Source organism: Nansenia antarctica, assembly GCF_963989245.1.
Source record: "Nansenia antarctica genome assembly, chromosome: 18".
NCBI lineage: Eukaryota > Metazoa > Chordata > Actinopteri > Argentiniformes > Microstomatidae > Nansenia > Nansenia antarctica.
The window spans coordinates 3,018,535-3,039,236 of NC_137691.1; the positions used below are offsets into that span (position 1 = coordinate 3,018,535).

The 20,702-nt window shown below is 44.6% G+C and overlaps 2 protein-coding genes across 2 annotated transcripts; both read right to left on the bottom strand.

Annotated features, from left to right (window-relative positions):
• Nucleotides 1-3,553: 3,553 nt before the first annotated feature.
• snrpe (small nuclear ribonucleoprotein polypeptide E) lies at nucleotides 3,554-6,960 on the bottom strand. Its single transcript, XM_080548665.1, has 5 exons — nucleotides 6,809-6,960; nucleotides 6,168-6,194; nucleotides 5,925-5,987; nucleotides 4,758-4,836; nucleotides 3,554-3,855 (listed from the first exon to the last, which is right to left on the bottom strand). The coding sequence occupies exons 1-5, from the start codon at nucleotides 6,860-6,862 to the stop codon at nucleotides 3,797-3,799; spliced, it is 282 nt and encodes a 93-aa protein (XP_080404791.1). The 5' UTR covers nucleotides 6,863-6,960; the 3' UTR covers nucleotides 3,554-3,796.
• Nucleotides 6,961-14,516: 7,556 nt separating this feature from the next.
• LOC308173463 (F-box only protein 2-like) lies at nucleotides 14,517-20,319 on the bottom strand (the record flags this gene model as incomplete). Its single annotated transcript, XM_080548495.1, has 6 exons — nucleotides 20,204-20,319; nucleotides 18,662-18,729; nucleotides 17,219-17,330; nucleotides 16,413-16,505; nucleotides 15,366-15,492; nucleotides 14,517-14,648 (listed from the first exon to the last, which is right to left on the bottom strand). Exons 2-6 carry the CDS (start codon nucleotides 18,696-18,698, stop codon nucleotides 14,517-14,519), a joined length of 501 nt encoding a protein of 166 aa, XP_080404621.1. The 5' UTR covers nucleotides 18,699-18,729; nucleotides 20,204-20,319.
• Nucleotides 20,320-20,702: the final 383 nt, after the last annotated feature.

Genomic DNA, 20,702 nt, shown 5'->3' on the forward strand with positions numbered 1-20,702 from the left:
GTTGAGGAGAGGGAGAGGTGTGGAGGAGAGGGAGAGGTGTTGAGGAGAGGGAGAGGTGTTGAGGGGAGAGAGAGGTGATGAGGAGAGAGAGAGGGAGAGGTGTTGAGGAGAGGGAGAGGTGATGAGGAGAGGGAGAGGTGTTGAGGGGAGAGAGAGGTGATGAGGAGAGAGAGAGGTGATGAGGAGAGGGAGAGGTGATGAGGAGAGGGAGAGGTGTTGAGGGGAGGGAGAGGTGTTGGGGAGAGGGAGAGGTGTTCAGCAGAGGTAAACAAACAAACATTATAAATAACTAAATAAGTTTAGTTATTATATACGGGGCGGCTGTGGCGCAGGAGGTAGAGCCGGCGTCTAATGATCGCAAGGTTGGCAGATCGGCGGTTCGAGCCCCGGCTGGCCCAGGTCGAAGTGTCCTTGGGCAAGACACTGAACCCCAAATTGCTCCCAGTGAGCGGGGCCGGCGCCTTGCATGGCAGCTTGCCGCCATTGGTGTGTGAATGTGTGTGTGAATGGGTGAATGAGAGGCCGTTGTAAAACGTTTTGGATAAAGGCGCTATATAAGTGCAGTGCATTTATAGTAGTGTTGGTACCAGGCCCAGGCTTGTTATAGTAGTGTTGGTACCAGGCCCAGACAAGAGGGTTGCAATAACAACGTTGTTGCAGTCAGTCAATATTATACTGTATCTGTATCTGTATCTGTGTTGGTGTATGATGATGTATTTGATCTCTTGGAGCAGAGCACATTGTGTACATTGTGTGTCACTATCTGGACATCTGGCTGGCTGGCTGGCTGGTGACACACACGTACTGTGGGCTACGTTTCTTTTTTTAAAGTGACGACCGGAAATTTAGAAAAACAAGAAACAACAATTAAATAATTAAATAAATAAAAGTTTATGCACCGAGCCTCTGAAGCACGTATTCACACACACACACACACACACACACACACACAGACACACACACACACACACACACACAGCACTCACACTCACACACACACACATCCAGACGCATGCTGTGAACACACAGACAGCCAGAGTGGGTAGGAGGTCCACAGGAAACAGGCTCCCTCGTGGATGGCACTTCCAGGATGGGGTGGGGGGGGGGGGGGGGGCACGGTCAGGTCCATCAGGTGGGGGGGGGTCAGGCAGGGAGGGAGGTCCATGGTCAAGTCCATCAGGTGGGGAGGCAGAGAGGGTCAGAGGCCAGGGGGGGGGGCAGGGAGGGTCTGGCAGGTGAGTACGGGTGGGGGGGGGGTTATGGTGGGGCACAACCTTCTCTCAACCCCTTCCCCTTAGAACAATCACCCAACAGGAACAGGAACAGGAAGTGGTCTGGAGGGCAGCTTCCTTCAGCTGGACGGGGAGGGAGGGGGGAGGGAGGGAGGGAGGGAGGGAGGGAGGGAGGGAGGGCGGGAGGGAGGGGGGAGGGAGGGAGAGGGGGGGGGGAGGGAGAGAGACAACAAAGAGACAGAGAGGACAGAGACGGGGGAGAGAGGGGGAGAAACGGGGTTGGGGAGGGAGAACTTCCAGACTGGTCAGGCCCTCACATCCTGTGTGTGTGTGTGTGTGTGTGTGTGTCTGTGTGTGTGTGTGTGGGTGTCTGCCTGTGTGTGTGTGTGTGTGTGTTGTGTGTGTGTGAGTGCTTGCGTGTGTGTGTGTCTGTGTGTGCGTGCATGTTTGTGTGTTGGCTGTGTGTGCGTGTGTGTGTGTGTGTGCGTGGCCTTCCCTTTCAAGCCCAATGACGACAGACGCAGTTTAAAAAAAAAAAGAGGAAAGAGAGGAAAAGACCTCTCTCTCTCTCTCTCTCTCTCTCTCTCTCTCTCTCTCTCTCTCTCTCTCTTCCCCGAATCTCAACAACATCCAGGAAGAAAAAAAATCCTCCAAGTTTTAAAGTTCAGTTGTTTGTCTCTCAACAACATCCAGAGCGGGGCGGTTATTAAGAAGCTGTTAGCGCTGCTGCCAACCCGACGTCTGACTGCAATGTCTCACTATTGCTGTTCCTGCTCCTACTCTCAGCCTAACTTAAGAATGCGGAGCAGGCGTGCGGCATTGAGAGCAGTGCAGCCCCCCATACCTCATTCCTCTGCCCCTCATAGCACAAAGAGAAGCATCTGGCACATGACAACGATGTCTGATGAGGGACGCATGTTGCCACCCGCCGTGGCCCCCCCACCCCGCTTTTAAGATGCGGCGGGGAGCTACTGCCCCCCGTAAGCCGACACCGGGCCTACGCGTGGCCGGGCCTAGACTAGAGAGTCTCCTTGCTTCTTTGCTTTCCTCCCACTTGCGGACTCCCGTCTGTCCTCGGCTGCTAATGTCCCTCACACCTCCCCTCTCCGCGGAGAGACGGGACGCAGTGTGTGTTATTAATACTATTGTTAACTGCGGACTCAAGGCTGGGGCCTCTCTGAGTCAGCTCATCAAGTTACAGGTGGGCTATAGTGTACACAACAACACATAACAGTGAAATTGCCAATCCCCGCTTTATATAATGTCATCTATTAATAGCATGGAATACTTTGGCCACTTATGGTTGGATAGATGGATGGCTTGGGGAAATGCTGAATCGTCATGACGACAGCGGCCTAGTTATGGGGCCGAGGCCTGGAACTAACATGATGTGGTCCGTGTGTTGACTGCTGCTGGAGTTGTTATTACAGAAACGTTTTTTGGGTATTTTCACAGAAAAAATACAACTTTATTAATGTTTTAATCGGTCTCCCTTGAAGCTGCGCGATACAAGCCATGGCTGACAGGGGTATACCTCCCTCTGGTGGACGGCCACGGTACTACATCCAGGCCCAGGAGAGTTTTTTTTATAGACAGCAGCTATCAATATGGGGATTTAAAATAAGCCTATAAATGAGAAACAGGGCAGCATGATCCCTTTTCGAGAGAAACTAAAACCACATAATATCCAAGTCATTACTCAACTGCTGATGTGTCTGCAATAAATAAGTATTTGGTAATTATGTGAAATTTGTTATTGTTCTATGTGCAAGAAAAATACTTCTGGGCAATAACAGTTTCTTTCTTTTCTAGTTATCTTTGTATGTGGTATTTTATTGTATCTGTCAATGATCAAAACACATTTCCCATAAGAAATTATAATTAATCAGGGTATATCTTGAGGTTAATTTCAATACCTTTCTAAGACTTTTTAAAGACTGTATCAATATTTTTCCAGACCTCACCGCCACTTCGAGCTGTAACCGTTGACAGCAGTGACACCTTTAAGTTAACAGTTTTAGTTTGCAATAGACTAGACCACAATCATACAACAGAATTTCCGGTTCATCTTTGTTTTTTAATAAAACTAATAAATTCACGAACTTTTACTAAAGGTTTTTAGGACTCAAACTCTTTGGACAGAGTCTAATTCAGAAAAATACCTACAAAATAAAATCGTGCTAAGACTTTTTTTAAGGGTCTTGATTTTCCCAAAATGTATTTATCAACTTTTAATACTTTTCAAGACACCGCGGATACCCTGTTAATGCTGACTGATTCTTCAATTATTAAAGAATGTTGACGGGGACAAGTTGTACGAAACAAAAATGCTTTTATTTCAGCGGGACAGGTTGGTAAAAAGAAACAATCACAACATTACAAATGTTACTGTGTACGTGTAGGAACACCGTTACGCTTTCATACAATTTGAAAAACAAAAACTACAGAAAAAAAATTCCTCAGAAAAAAAAAAAAACCCCAAGACGACCAAACGCTGTGGTCCAACAACTGGTAGAAACATCTAGAAGACAGACAGGCTTCTGGTGGACCTTTGGCGTAGAAAATCAGGGGGTGGACACACTCTGTAGCAGTGTAATGTTGTCTCCTTTCAGCATGATCCTCCCTGAGAGAGAGAGGGAAGGAGGGAGAGATGCAGAGAGAGAGAGTGAGAGAGAGAGAGGGAAGGAGGGAGAGATGCAGAGAGAGAGAGTGAGAGAGAGGGAAGGAGGGAGAGATGCAGAGAGAGAGAGTGAGAGAGAGAGATGGAAGGAGGGAGAGATGCAGAGAGAGAGAGGGAAGGAGGGAGAGATGCAGAGAGAGAGAGAGGGAAGGAGGGAGAGATGCAGAGAGAGAGAGAGAGAGAGAGAGAGAGAGAGAGAGAGGGAGAGAGAGATGCAGAGAGAGAGAGAACACCATAGCATTATGTTTTTGTAACAGAAAGCAGTTGAAGTCTGGAGTTGTTGGGATAAATTCTGTCACTTCCTGTTTCACTCTTCAGTATTTAAATGTTACTGATGAACATGACCCAGCTGTGGAACGTGCACGACACGCTACGAGGTTCAGGGTTCAGGGTTCCCCCCTGGATTTTTGAACAGCTTGGCGCTAGACTGTATTATCAAAAACCAACCAACTCACATCAAAATGCACCCCCCCCCCTCCAAGCTAAAACAAGGAACATCATTACACCTAAATGTTTAACAACAACGTCATCGCCGATCCATAATAGTAGTTCCTCTATCATTACTAAATATATTGTTTAATTTGCCCTGAAATGTTGACATAATAGTTCTGCCAAGTTCACAGTGGGCTGCTCTTCCGTTCTTTGGGGAGAACCCAGGGGGGTATTCCATTAATGTCACTAAAGGAAAATCCAGGCTTATTTTTGATAGATCTCACGAAACTTATCAAAATAAACCTGGATTTTCTTTTAGTGACATTAATGGAATACCCCCCCGAAGGTGTGTTTACACCAACATGCAAATCATACAACCAGAGGTGCAGACAGTGACAGACAGGAAGTCTTACCCAGGGGCTTCCTGTTCTTGGTCTTCATGTGGACTTCCTCAGCATCATCTAGGACCAGGTTCATGTACTCATCAAAACCCTGAGGGAGACAGAGAGGGGGGGAGACAGGTAGAGAGAGGGAGGGAGACAGGTAGACAGAGAGAGGGAGACAGGGAGAGAGAGGGAAGGAGACAGGTAGACAGAGAGAGGGAGACAGGGAGAGAGAGGGAAGGAGACAGGTAGAGAGAGAGAGAGACAGGTAGAGAGAGGGAGGGAGACAGGTAGGGAGGGGGCACAAACAGCCTGGTGAATCCACTGGCCCCCTTGTCTTACCACAACATCACATCATTTGCAGATCGAAACATCCACCCTACTTTGGCCATGCACAGTCAACGTCTGTGCGCACCCATGCAGCCTTGCCTGAAGGAGATCATTGCTCAGCTGATTTCGACTAAAGATGACTGTGTTTGCAGCCAGTGGTAAGTAAGTAAAGCTTTATTTATATAAATAATGTGCTATATTTAGCACCTTTCTTAGAGGAAAGTGGTGTTATTTCAGTGGCTTGTGAGCCCCAGACATGCTGGAAACCTAGAGATTGGGGTCACCAAGTGAGAGGAGTCTCTCTAATAACATGAGACTAATTAGAATAATTAATATATTATGCTACGGTGTCTGGATACCAGAACAACATGTGACGTTAGAATTATAAGGTTCTATCTCCATTTTTGTCAAAATTGAGTTTTTTTTTTTTTTACATAATCTGATCCATTAGGTGTTTATTAATGCCTGTGTGGTGTTATTTTTAAAATGTTGACATTTTTGAGTTAGTGATTAATAAAATACAACGGTTCCATCTCACAGAACATAATGGAATGTAAAAAACTTTTACGCTCAATATCTCTGAACTGCCCTAAACGGAGATAGAACCTTCTCATTCTAAACGGAGATAGAACCTTCTCATTCTAAACGGAGATAGAACCTTCTCATTCTAAACGGAGATAGAACCTTCTCATTCTAAACGGAGATAGAACCTTCTCATTCTAAACGGAGATAGAACCTTCTCATTCTAAACGGAGATAGAACCTTCTCATTCTAAACGGAGATAGAACCTTATCATTCTAAACGGAGATAGAACCGTATCCTTCTGAGCTCAGGAACAGGAGGAGAACTTGGAGGAGGAAGACTTACGATGATGCAGCCCTCTATCCTCATGTTCACCTGCTCATACAGCCACACCTGGATCCTGGAGCGCTGAGAGAAGAAGGGGGGGCAGGATGGGGTTGAAACGTCTGAACGTTTTAAAATCTGTTCTCTCATAACTTACGTACATAATAATAAAAAAAGAGTACAACGCAGAACTTTGAACTTGACTGATGGTTGGGTAATTAACAACACGCTGGAGAGAAATTGCTGGGAAAATTAAATACTTACGTTTTGTAGATACCTGAAAATGAGATTCTGGTAGACAGAGGGTTAAGGAAACTCAAGCAAATTCACAAAACACTAAAAAATAAATCTAAGCTTGACATTTTTATTTTCTCACTATGCTCCTCTTACTGTATTTTTTTAATGCTATAGGCCTATGTAAAGCACCTTGCCATAACTGCATACAGAAAAATGGCTGCATGGCTAAGCCAACCATGTCTCTATACAATACACACATCTCTGAATAATATGTTTGCTAAAACAAACAGCTGATATATCTTTCTTTATTCATTGTCTTATTATGTTGTTAAATGTTTATCTATTTATTTTCTACATATGTATATATGCCATTTCCCCCCCTTTCCCCTTACTATCCTTTTCCTGTATTGTTTACATGTGCTGCTCTACAAATAAGGGTTATTATTATTATTATTATTATTATTATCATTACCAGTAAACGCGCCTTGCTGCCTTCATGGACAGATAAGCAGCTAGAATAGGCTAACGTTAGCATAGCATCATCACAGTTAGAATAGGCTAACGTTAGCGTAGCATCATCAACACAGCTAGAATAGGCTAACGTTAGCTTAGCATCATCAACACAGACTGAACCGCTCGTATAAAGCATCACCGTGGTTAAAGGATACGATGGGCTGCACCATCACCTTCTGCACCTTCTGGCCCTGGCCTCTGTACGCCATCACACCGCTGGTCCACAGGTATATGTATGTATAACAGGTTTATAACACAACTTTCTCACCACAGAGCGACAGATAAACGAGATCCTCACGTTGGTGTTTCTCAATGGCGTCAATGGCGGGCACCGGGTTTGCGCATGCGCAAAGCGTAATGTGCTACGAGGGTCACAGCGCCACCGATGGGGTGGGAGGTAGTTACTGCACCCCCCGTCCACCAACGAGGGTCATAGCGCCGCCCATGGGTGTGATGTAGTTACTGCACCCCCCCCCCCCGTCCACCAACGAGGTGTCATAGCGCCGCCCATGGGTGTGAGGTAGTTACTGCACCCCCCCCCCCCCCCGTCCACCAACGAGGGTCATAGCGCCGCCCCGTGGGTTATCAGGGGTTTCACATCAAACAGAGAACGCCATAGAGATGAGACCCAAATCACCTTTTCTCTACATACTCATATTCTCACAACAGTACTTAACTGTGTATAGTAACTGTGTATAGTTATCGATGGGATGCCTGTTCTTCTTTTCTGTTTACCTCAGTGTGGGTTGTATGAGAGACTGAACGATGTAAATAATAAAAAAACAAGTTGTGTTTATGAGATATTGGTCTGTGTGTCATTGTTTTCTGTCAGGGGGTTGTAATGTATACAGTTGAGGCAGACTGTCATATTCTAGCTGCACCATATTCACTATAATATTCTCATGCAAGCTGATTATCTGTTAATCTATCTCTCTGAATTTCACTCCCTTACGAAATATAACTGTAGACATTAATTACTTAATTAAATTTTAATTTTAAAATAATAATAATTTTTAAATGAATTTTTTATTAATTAATTTTAATTTTAATTGCCATTTAGCAGACGCCTTTATCCAAAGCGACTTACAATTACGAATTACAGGGACATTCCCCCTGGAGTAACTGAGGGCTAAGTGCCTTACCCAAGGGCACACTAGTAGTGGTGTGGCTTCAGGCGGGATTTGAACTCACAACCTTCCGATCCCAAGTCCAACTCACTATCCACTCGACCACCACTACCCCCTCACCTAGACATGATACTGTTATATCATACATATACTGACTGGTACTGTCGCCGTTGGTCGAGGGGGTGCAGTAACTACCTCACTGTTGTGAGAATATGAGTATGTAGAGAAAAGGGTGTCCTCAATCTTTTCTGAAAATACTCTTTAATTGCTTGCTTTAAAAAACGTTGAGATGAGTTGAGCATGACATTTCAAACATACTGCTGGGCCCTATTCCACAAAGCTCGATAAAGTTCTAAGCCTCGATAAAGTTCTAAGCCTCGAAAATGTTAGCTTGCGTTCGGTGCCATCAATGTGGCTCAAATAATTCGCTGCTTGGTTGAGCTCCTTCTGAGTCAGATATAATTAGCCTGGTCCCGACCAGGCTAAAACACAGGCTATAGTCATCCGTGCGTCAAAAAAGGGTCACAGGCGGAAACTAAACCCTGAACGAAAGTTCCTCATGTGTCTTTTAGGAAATATTAGTTCCCACTTCACATGAGATAGATAGATTAGATAGTTTGATTAGATAGTTTGACTGTGTGATAGATAGATAATTTGATATTTTGAAAGTGTGATCGATCGATAGATAGTTTGATTGTGTGATAGATAACTTGATATTTTGAAAGTGTGATAGATAGATCGATAAAGAAAAGAGTGTAAAAAAAAAAAAAAGAAGTAATTGTCTCAACTTGCATCACCGTTATCACAGCGGTCTGGCTGGCGTAATGGTTAAGGCTGCGGACTCGAGTTCCAAAGGTTGCGAGTTCGAGACTTGACTAAGTCGTTCATTTTTTTTTTTTTTTACATTTAACCGAAGATTTCATGCAAAGGTTTCAAACACCATTGTAATCGTGTCAGTTCTTGTAAATTAGCCTGCACCATAATTTTATAGCCTACATACTTTTTTAGATGAGATTTTAGATTAGATTCAGACAACGAAATGCAGTAAAAAGTGCGCCTGAAGAGGGATTTGAACCACCGATATAAAATGACGAATAAATCCTATGGCAGCGGTCGATACCACTAGGCCAGGCCTATTCAATTAGCGGCCCAGACGCGACCCCCGATTGGCCCAGCCATAAAAGTAGAGAAAAACGTATTTTAATTTTGCTGTCAATTATCACTTCATCTATGACGGCCAGCATACAGTCTTTCATGGTTTCAGACTTTTGCAAAAGTGCAGAGTTTGATTGCATCCTACAATCGGAGCTGTACAACGATGGTACGGACATGCACAGCCCAAGAGAGAGGTACAGCAGCATCCCTTCGTGTTTCCTGGATCTTAGCAAAGAAGAAAAGGCCATTCACTGATTCTGAAACCATGAAAGACTGTATGCTGGCCGTCATAGATGAAGTGATAATTGACAGCTAAATTAAAACGAGTGTGGCATCTGCTATTAAAAACGTTCCCCTGTCAGACACTTCAAACATTCACAGGGTTCAAATTCTTGCTACAGATGTGTTTGAAACGCTGTTAAAAGAACTGAAGAAAGCTGATGTTATGTCTATAGCAGTAGACGAGTCCACAGACAGAACCGATATCGCACAATTGTGCATATATGTCCGTTTTTTTGACGGCAAATGCTTCCGAGAGGAATTGCTCGGTTTACTGCCGTTAGAAGGACACACAACTGGCGAGATAGTCTTTAAGAACATTTCAGAATTTTTCAAAGACAATGGTCTAGATATGAAGCGTGTGGGAATGCTTGTGACGGATGGGGCTCCATCCATGACAGGGAGAGTAAATGGTTTGACAGCACGCTGGTCCGCTGTTGCACCTCAGATAACATCCTTACACTGCATTGTGCATCAGACGGTGTTGTGCGCAAAACTCAGCGGGGAGCTTAAAACAACAATGGACAACGTGATGGCTACAATAAATTGTATTCGCTCCACTAACATTAAGAAAGTAGCAATCCATGTGCTCAGTATGTTTGGATCAACATACACCTGTGAAGCAAGCTTTTCACACATGAACACAATAAAAAGCAGCTCTCGTTGTTCCCTGACTAACAGTACTCTTCACCAATGCCTTCGGATTGCATTGACATCTTATGAGCCAAATGTCACTGCTCTTGTTCAGAATAAAAAATGTCACTTCTCACACTAAGAAAGTCAGCGGGGTAAGATTAGATTAGATTAGATTCAATGTTATTGTTTAACTGTAACTGTAACTTGTTTAATTGTGCACTCAAGGCATTGATGGTTATTTTCATTCAGTTAAAAGCACTTTGTGATGTGTCAGCTATGACCAAAATGTTTATTTTACAAAAGGACTTTTTTAAATTGGTATACTACTGTACACTTTTTTATGCACTTTGAGATGTGCACGGGTCAGTTGAGACCAAAATGTTGTTGTTTTACCTAAAAAGTGAAAAAAGTATTGCTATTAGGTTCTGTTCAATTACAGCTCTTTTATTGTGTTCAGTCAAGTCTTTTTGACGTGCCTGTGTCAGATGTTACCTAATTTAAAAGGAAAACTATAAATAAACTGCTTGTATGTCATTAGGCCTACATTCATTTGTGTTGGTTTGAAATGTGTCATTACCTGGTGCCTAGGCTACTGGTCGCTGAAAATGTCTGGCCCAGCAAAATTTCTTGGTTTTCAAATCTGGCCCAACCGAATTTGTAATTGAATACCCCTGGCCTACACTAATACTGTCCTGTGGTTGAATGAGCGTTTGGAGATCTCCCTGGGTCATTTTCCATGTTCCCACATCAGTCATCAAATCATTGAAAGTGTCCGTCTTTGGTTCATATTCACATTTGAGTGAATTCAATTCCGCCTCTGCCATGGCAGTGGTGGCTTGAGAAGTTTGGCCATTATTCCCGTTTTTAATTATGAAGTTCATTTAAACGCTTCATTCAGTTACTAATTTCCATTCATCTATTCCATTTAAATGCGCGGGTTTTATCTCCGATCATTTTGTTTGTAAACTCAAGAGCTCCGCTGTTATTTTCACATGCGCTGTTTTAGGATTTCCGTTTCAAAAGCAAAGCGCATCAAACATTCCATGTATTAGTAGGCCATCATCATCACTTCCGTTATGTTTGATCGTATTATTGCATAATCACTTTGAATAGTCAGCTCATTCATTCATTCATTCATTCATTCATTCATTCATTCATTTACATTTACATTTACATTTTTGGCATTTAGCAGACGCCTTATTCCAAAGCGACTTACAATCAATACATTGAATACTAAGCATGTGAATCAGCAGTCCACTATTCGTTGCAGGAAGAGTACTCTAGCTCGGGCCCGGGGCCACTGATAGAAGGAAAAACCTTCTCCCTATTATCGCCTTCTACTAGAACTTTTTTTTTTTTTTTTTTTTTTTTAAATATTACTGGAGAAACTGAGAAACAGTACAAGGGGGGCAGTAGAAGTTCTTAGGGACACAGTAGAGGGGAAAGCGGGTGTCTTTAGGAGACCTAGTGGTGAGGGTCAGAAGATGTCTCAGGAGGAGCAATTAAGATGTAACCTGAAGAGATGGGTCTTCAGTCTACGACGGAAGATGGGTAGTGACTCTGCCGTTCTGACAGCCGTGGGGAGCTCATTCCACCAGCGGGGAGCCAGTGTTGTGAAGATACGTGATCGGGCAGCCCGACTGCTGTGTAGAGGAGGTGGGGCCAGTCGGCCAGCCGAGGTGGAGGAACGGAGTGAGCGGGCAGGGGTTTGGGGGGTTACCATTTCCTTCAGGTAGGCAGGGGCTGTCCCTTTAGCTGCCTGGTATGCAAGCACCAGGGTCTTGAATCTGATGCGAGCTGCTATCGGGAGCCAGTGCAGGGTGCGAAGGAGAGGGGTGACATGCGAGTATTTGGGGAGGTTGAATACCAGCCGGGCAGCAGCATTCTGGATGAGCTGCAGAGGTCTAATGGCTGAAGCGGGGAGCCCAGCCAGGAGTACATTGCAGTAATCCAGGCGGGAGATGACCAGTGCCTGGGTCAAGAGTTGCGCTGCCTCTCTGGTAAGGAATGGTCGTATCCTTCTGATGTTGTAGAGGAGGAATCTGCAGGAGCGAGCCGTTGCTGCAATGTTCTCCGCACAGGATAGTCGGTTATCCAGGATCACTCCAAGGTTCTTGGCTGTCAGGGAGGGGGTTACAGTAGAGTTCTCCACTGTGATGGAGAAGTCTTGGAGAGGGCAGGCTTTCCCGGGGATGAAGAGGAGCTCGGTCTTGTTAAGATTGAGCTTGAGATGGTGGTCAGCCATCCAAGTTGAAATGTCAGCGAGACATGCTGAGATACGGGTTGCCACGTGTACATCAGACGGGGGGAAGGACAGGAAGAGTTGAGTGTCGTCTGCGTAGCTGTGGTAGGAGAGCCCATGTGAAGAGATTACCGAGCCAAGAGACTTGGTGTAGAGGGAGAAGAGTAGGGGCCCTAGGACGGAACCCTGGGGAACTCCAGTGGAGAGGGTTCGTGGAGAAGATAGCGATTCTCTCCAGGTCACCTGGTAGGAGCGGCCCGCCAGGTAGGAAGAAAACCAGGAGTGTGCGGTGCCAGAGATGCCCAGGTCTGAGAGGATGGAGAGAAGGATCTGGTGATTGACTGTGTCGAAGGCAGCAGACAGGTCAAGGAGAATGAGAACAGAGGAGAGGGAGGAAGCTTGGGCAGAGTGGAGGGCTTCCGTGACAGCAAGGAGCGCAGTCTCAGTGGAATGCCCAGCCTTGAAGCCGGATTGGTGGGGGTCTAAGTGATCCATCTTCCGGAGATAGTCAGTCAGTTGTTTAGATGCCACGCGTTCAAGGGTTTTGGAAGGGAAGGAGAGAAGGGATACCGGTCTGTAATTGTGGACAGATGATGGGTCAAGGGTAGGTTTCTTGAGGAGAGGCTTGACTCTGGCTATTTTGAAGGCCGCTGGGACAGATCCAGTGGATAGGGAGGAGTTGATTAGGGTGGTAAGGTAAGGTCAAAGTCAAAGTCAAAGTCATTACTCATCCATTCATCCATTCATTCATTCATTCATTCATTCATTTATGCTGCTTATGTTTGGAGTTTGTTTTTAAAAACACCTCCTAGAGTCACATGGTTTCTATATCATGCAGAGTGGCACTATAATGCACTCTGACTTAAAAGGAAAAAACACATGTTGAAACGTCACTTGAGTGTTACAGTTAGACATCTGTCTAATGTGTTTTTAGTTTAGTTGGTCTGATACACCGTCATTCCATTTTGTTCTGAATTGTATTTCAAAGTGTTCTTTTAATAAACATTGTGGTGCTTTGTAACGGTGGAATGGTTGTTTCATTACAACTTATTGGAGTCTCTTGATCCATAATTCTAGAAGTTTCTCCAGATCTCAGTTCCTGTATGGCAGCAGAGACACCAGAACAGGAAGCTTCCCTCGTCACTCTGACCTCTGACCCTAGGAGCCAGAGACAGGTGTGCTTCTAACCTAGTCACTAGACAGCCATGCTGGAAGGTAACCTAGTCACTAGACATTCATGCTGGAAGGTAACCTAGTCACTAGACAGCCATGCTGGAAGGTAACTACTAGGATGGACCTAGACTAGGATGGACTAGACTAGGATGGACTAGACTAGGATGGACTAGACTAGGATGGACTAGACTAGGATAGACTAGACTAGGATGGACCTAGACTAGGATGGACTAGACTAGGATGGACCTAGACTAGGATGGACTAGACTAGGATGGACCTAGACTAGGATGGACTAGACTAGGATGGACCTAGACTAGGATGGACCTAGACTAGGATGGACTAGACTAGGATGGACCTAGACTAGGATGGACTAGACTAGGATGGACTAGACTAGGATGGACCTAGACTAGGATGGACTAGACTAGGATGGACTAGACTAGGATGCCACATGAACAGAATATTTAGAACACATAATATCCCTTTTATAATTAACCTTTTAATTAATAAACCCTTATTGTCCCTTGTTGCTTTGCACAAGGGACGAGCTTCAACAATAATAACAAAATAAAAATAAATAAACTGCCAATGCAATGATGCCTTCATCTTCTTCTCTTGTTTATCTTTATCTTCTTCATTACCCATTTAAAACGTAACACAACAAAAGAAGCGAAGCCCTGATTGGTTGAGGAAGTGTTTTATTATTCTCATTTACATGACGAAGAGACGCGCCTGCCAGTCAAAGAGTGACCGCATGATGAACAACCCTGATTGGTTAGTGGGGATTCCAAAAGAAGTCCACAAATAAAAGCCCAAAGTAAAAATGCCATAACAATCCGGCCCCTAATTGTTATATAACAGAAAATGATTAAGTCCTACATTAATAGCCATCTACCAACCAAATGCATAATACATTGTTATGTTATCAATACATAGTAATTATTTACTATTCCTAAACCCAAAATAAGCATAAAGCATCCAAAAACATCATTACTGCATAAATCATCATCAATTAGTTCATGACATTATTGTCAGTACATATCATTCCCAATTAGAACATATCATATCATTATCCAGTACATTATTTATTATTTTTTTAATAATCAAAGTCTATTTAGGTGTATGTGCATGTGATAGTCCAAAAAAAGAGTTTGATCGAAAAAGGTGAAAAGCAAGTGTGCTTAAGATTACTTTTTTTTATTTTTTTAATGGAAAAATGGAACCCCCCTCCTCCCCCCTTCCTCCTTCCCTCTCTTAGCCCACAATGACGGAGCTTCCCGTGACTCTGACGCCGTACCAGCCGGCCCAGCTCTTGTTGTCCCTCCCTCCGTGCTGGAAGGAGATGAAGCGCACGCCGGCGCCGTAGTCAGAGAACGTGTGGTTCACCTGAGGGGAGCAGAAGAGACCAGAGAGCATGTTCAGCACTGTGATGATGATAATAATCATAATCATAATCATAATCATAATAATAACCATAATAATAATATTGTTAGTGTGTGTGTGTGTGTGTTTGCGGTGTGTGCGTAGGTGTGGTGAGGTGTGCGCGTGCGTGGGTGTGGTGTGATGTGTGTGTGGTATGGGGTTGTGTGTGCGTAGGTGTGGTGAGGTGTGCGCATGCGTGGGTGTGATGTGTGTGTGCGTAGGTGTGGTGTGATGTGTGTGTGTGTGTGTGTGGTGTGATGTGGCGTTGTGTGTGTGTGGTGTGGTGTAGTGTGTGTTTGTGTGTGTGTGTGTGTGTGTGTGTGTGTGGGTGTGGTGTGATGTGTGTGTGGTATGGGTTTGTGTGTGTGTGTGTGTGTGTGTGGTGAGGTGTGCGCATGCGTGGGTGTAGTGTGTGTGTGCGTAGGTGTGGTGTGATGTGTGTGTGTGTGATGTGGTGTTGTGTGTGTGTGTGGTGTGGTGTTGTGTGTGTTTGTGTGTGTGTGTGTGTGTGTGTGTGTGTGTGTGTGCGTCAGTGTGTATGGACCATTGCATATCTATTTGTATGTGTATATCCTGTACACTCAGCCCCACCTCAGTGGTCCCCGAGTTTAAGGGCTTGAAATGAAATTGAAATGCACGCTCGGGTGTGGCGTGTGTGTGTGTGTGTGTGTGTGTGTCTACCTGTCTCCAGGAGCTGTCACCACTGAGGGTCACCGAGTGTTTGAACTCCTTCAGGACTTTCTGGTTATGGTCCTGCAGACGCACAGTCAGCTGGTAGGTAGAGCCAAGGTTTGTCCTGTCTGAGTACCTGGATGGTCAACACAACAGCATCAACAACACACCAACCAATAGGAGTGTCGCTCTATTATTGTGATTGTAAGTAAAGTAAGTAAGTAAAGCTTTATTTATATAGCACCTTTCATACAAGAAATGCAGCTCAAAGCGCTTTACAACAGGAATAAGAACATAAAGTGAATATAATAAAACATATACAAGCATAGAATGAATACAGGGGAAAACAGTAAAAAGAAAAGGTAAAGATAAAATACAATGAAAAGAAACAATGTACAACCTCTGCCGCTTAGTAACCCCTATCCATCTTCTCATCAGCAGAATACCTTTCCCCCTCCATTTCATCTCCCTACCTCACACAGTCTTTCTGTACTTCTCACTGGCTTTTTTAAGTTCAAACATGGCTGAACAGACCTTGCACCAAAAATCCACTATCAACATTACAGTTTCTTTCTTTTGCACATACTCGAACCTTCTGACAACGTACAATCACCTCTTTCTCATCGATCCGGTAGCGTCAGATCACAGTATTTTAACCAACTGGATTTGTAGCCTAACTGTCGTCTGTCTCTAGACACAACAGTGCAAAAAAGTAGTTTGTTTAAATGTTTAAGCCTTGTGGTACCAATGTTATTGTGTATCTTGATGCTGCAATGCCAATGTTGAGGACCCTAACCCAAGAAATTCTACTCTTGTACTTAGGGTTAGGGTTAGGTGTACTTTGGGATGTAATAACAATTATTCTGATTCTGATTCTGAGTGTGTACTGTGCGATATGTACTTTATCATGACCATTAGGCTGTTTTATCAGTACATTGTGTTTTTGTGTGTCTCTGTATGTATGTGTGTGTGTGTGTGTGTGTGTGTGTGTGTATGTGTGTGTGTGTGTGTGTGTGTGTGTGTGTGTGTGTGTGTGTGTGTGTGTGTGTGTCTCACCAGTCCCTCACAGTGATAGGAGGCCGGGCGTCCAGGTCGTCAGCTGTGAAGCCCTCCGCCTCCAGGTTAATCACCTGTCTCTTCAGACACAGCCTAGAGAGAGACAGACAGGTCAGCCTAGAGAGAGACAGACAGGTCAGCCTAGAGAGAGACAGACAGGTCAGCCTAGAGAGAGACAGACAGGTCAGCCTAGAGAGAGACAGACAGGTCAGCCTAGAGAGAGACAGACAGGTCAGCCTAGAGAGAGACAGACAGGTCAGCCTAGAGAGAGACAGAAAAGTTCACTCACACAGCCTATAGGACAGAGAGAGAGAGACAGGTTCACTCACACAGTCTATAGGACAGAGAGAGAGAGAGAGAGAGAGAGAGAGAGAGAGAGAGAGAGAGAGACAGACAGGACAGCCTAGAGAGAGACAGACAGGTTCACTCACCCAGCCTAGGACAAGGGGAGCTTTCCAGACTATCCACTAGGGCTCTAACTACGTAGACTATCCACTAGGGCTCTAACTACGTAGCTGAACTCATGTTCTCAGACGGACCCTAAAGACACACTCACCTCATCTCACACACAAACACACTAACCCCCCCCCCCACACACACACACACCAACTCACACACACACACACACACACACACACAAACACACCAACCCACACACACACACACACACACACACACACACACCAACTCACACACACACACACAAACACACCAACCCACACACACACACACACACCAACTCACACACACCAACTCACACACACACACACACCAACTCACACACACACACAAACACACCAACTCACTCGTATGACGTGCAAAAGCCTGATTGAATGTCGTTGGGACCGTCGACCCCCAACTTCTCCACCTTCCATTCGTCCCCACCATTCTCCAGCAGGTCCCAGGATCCGAACAGATCTGGGCACACACACACACACACACACACCAGGGGTCTCATTTGTAAAAAAAAAAAAAAAAGTACTTGAACGTCATCTTTGACTTTCACATAAGCACATTTTTCTAAACGGACGTAAGCATTATTTATAAAACTAGCTGCGCTTGTTTAAAATTGCGTACGTGCTTCCTTCTATAAATACCAAATATACTTTAAATTGAACGCAGGTGAATAGCGGCTCAATTATAGCGACTGAATTAAGCCAAGTGCTATAATATAGGGTAGGCGTTCGTCTGGAAGCGGGAGAGGGCAGAGAAGGGTGACTTAACGTTTGATCATGACAACTAACCAGGCAAATGCCACAAGGTGGTGGATTTTATCATATGAGGACAATTTTAGCATCCCCACAGCGTCAGTGACTTCGTAACTTGGTAAAAATGTGTGCGTGCCCCCTCCCTCGCCCACAGTATTTTACTCAATATGCGCAAAACTAAATGTTGAAATAGCAGTAATACCACGTTCATTGATAAAATTACATAAGGTATGGAAAGGGGGGATGGCAGTTTTTTTTTCAGGGGGGGATGCCATCCCCCCTAATCCCCCCTCAACTTGAGTGCTGCTTATACTGTAATAATATAATGGTCTTATTCTTATTAGGTGAAAAGAATAATCCAGTATAATTTAGCGCGTGGCCGGGCAAGGTCCGTTGTGGAACGCACTAGGCATGTTGAAGGGGAGATAGACAGCTCCGGAGGAATATAAAGGAAGACTGAAATACAATCATAAACATCAGTTCCCTTTAAATCGTAATCAAACAAATTTTCTCGGCTGATAACAACATCATTAATTTTATTACGAGCCACGTTCACTTCGCATGAATTACAGTAGGCAGTGCGGCTCACAATGTCTGTAATACCTCCGCATAACCAGTAGGTAATGTGCGTACGCAAGGTCAATACCCGACGTAGAGCTACGTTCGTTTCCACGGTCAGATCGTCTCACGTTGAAATTGTATAAATCACTCCGTTGACGTGGTTTTCTACGTACGACACGGGTAAGACCAAATTTGATCCAAAGTACTTTCTATAAATGAGGCCCCAGGACTTTACGCTCAGTGGTAACCTTCAGTACCACTAAATCCGAGCATCACAGCTGTTACGGTTTAGCGGGTGACAGTGTGTGCAGGTTAGAGGTCTGCAAGCCTGATGCCATGAACAGATTAGGGCCGATTGCCACGGGCCACGGGCTTGGGCCGATTTCAGGCCCGTGCAGACCTCTAGCGCAGGTCACTGTGATAGATAACGCTGGCCGCTGAAACCCAGGAAATGGCCTTTCAGACAAAATGGCTCCTTACCGTCCCCGTGGGGGTTCTTCAGCAGGTTTTTGGCCATGGCTTCAGCCGGGGCTGGGGGAGGACGATGCCTGCACAGAGGAAACACAGGGGAGGTCACAACTAGGCCTCCCACCTTTTTCACAACAACAACAACAACGTTTAATCGGTAGCGATCTGCGAATGAGATCCCTTTGACATAAATGCTTTATCCTTTACCAACAGCGTCAAAAGCGCTTTCTAAAACGGACCGTGAGGTGCAACACTGGGTTTGTATAGAGACATGTTGTTGTTGTTGTTGTTGTTGTTGTTGTTGTCTCAAACTTAACACCAAGAAAACACAAATAAGACAGGCTTTGTGGGTAGCCAAAAGCCTGTCTATACAGGACAGTCTTAAGCTGTTTTTTAAAAGCCTCGACTGAGACCGCTGATCTAAGATCCAAGGGAAGAGCATTCCAAAGTCTGGGAGCCACGGTTTGGAATGCTCCATCACCTTATAACTCAGAAGGATAGTAACAGCAGGGCCACAAGGGCAACTACTAGAGGAGACTGTGATGTACCATTTAGACGTAGTAAGTTTGGGCAAACCATTACTGGAATACTCTTCCTATTGATCTAACAGAGTGCAATAACTTTCTAACTTTTAAACTTAAACTTAAGGGGTGGCTTAAACTAAACCAAATTTGTGATCATGACTCATTTCAAGCGTTGCTCGTAAACACTGTTTTTAATTATATTGGTCACTTTGTTATGTATCTGTGTATTGTCTTGTTTTGTATTGTGTTGCAACGTTGCGTCATTTTGCTGTGCTTGCTTATCTTGTATTGCCATGTAGTGTATTGCCTGTTGTGTCGTTTTGTTGTGCTTGCTGATGTTTTTAATGACACGACACCATTCATTGTGTAATAGCCTGCTCAGGGACTACAGATGGAAATTAGCTCATGAGCTAACTCTGGCACATTTACATTGATGTGGAAACTGATTTGTTGATAAATGTGCACTGTCCCTGGTAAATAAATAAATTAATTAATGCACACCTACACCTTACTGCTTTAACACACACCTACACCTTACTGCTTTAACACACACCTACACCCTACTGCTTTAATACACACCTACACCTTACTGCTTTAATACACACCTACACCCTACTGCTTTAATACACATCTACACCCTACTGCTTTAATACACACCTACACCCTACTGCTTTAACACACACCTACACCCTACTGCTTTAATACACACCTACACCCTACTGCTTTAATACACACCTACACCCTACTGCTTTAATACACACCTACACCCTACTGCTTTAATACACATCTACACCCTACTGCTTTAATACACACATACACCCTACTGCTTTAGGTGTGTATTAAAGCAGTGGGGTGTAGGTGTGTATTAAAGGAGTGGGGTGACCCCTGTGAGTAACAAAATCCTTACATTTTCAAAATCACTTCAGGATAAGATAGTATAAAGCTGTTTTGCAGTTTTTCTGTGTAGGAGGCAGGCTCTACTAGTAGGTAAAATAGACACGGCTGTTGTAGTGTTAAACGGTTTACTCACAAGCAGGGAACTGTAGTGTAGTCTTCCAAGTCTCTCTCTCTCTCTCTCTCTCTGTGTGTCTCGCCCCGCTGTTCAGCTGCTGCTGTGTGTGTGTGTGTGTGTGTGTGTGTGTGTGTGTGTGTGTTGGCGGTGTTGGTTATATAGAGGACACACACACACACCCACACACACGCACACACCCTCAAACCCACAAACATGCACACACACGCGCACACCCACAAACCCACAAACACGTACACACCCACACACACACCCCCACACACACAGCTGACAGAACATGCCAATATCTCTATGATCTTGAACATTATTGCTCGGGTTATAAGTGGTGATACAGGTACATGAATATTTCTTAGTGGTCTGTGCACCTGGGTTGGGATTCTGGTTGTGTAGTTTGGTTAGGGCAGAGTCAAGCCACTTTCTGGGATAACCCCTATCGACAAAGTTCACTTCCTATACATAACATCTCTCTCTTTCTCAAAATCTGATAGATTACTACAGA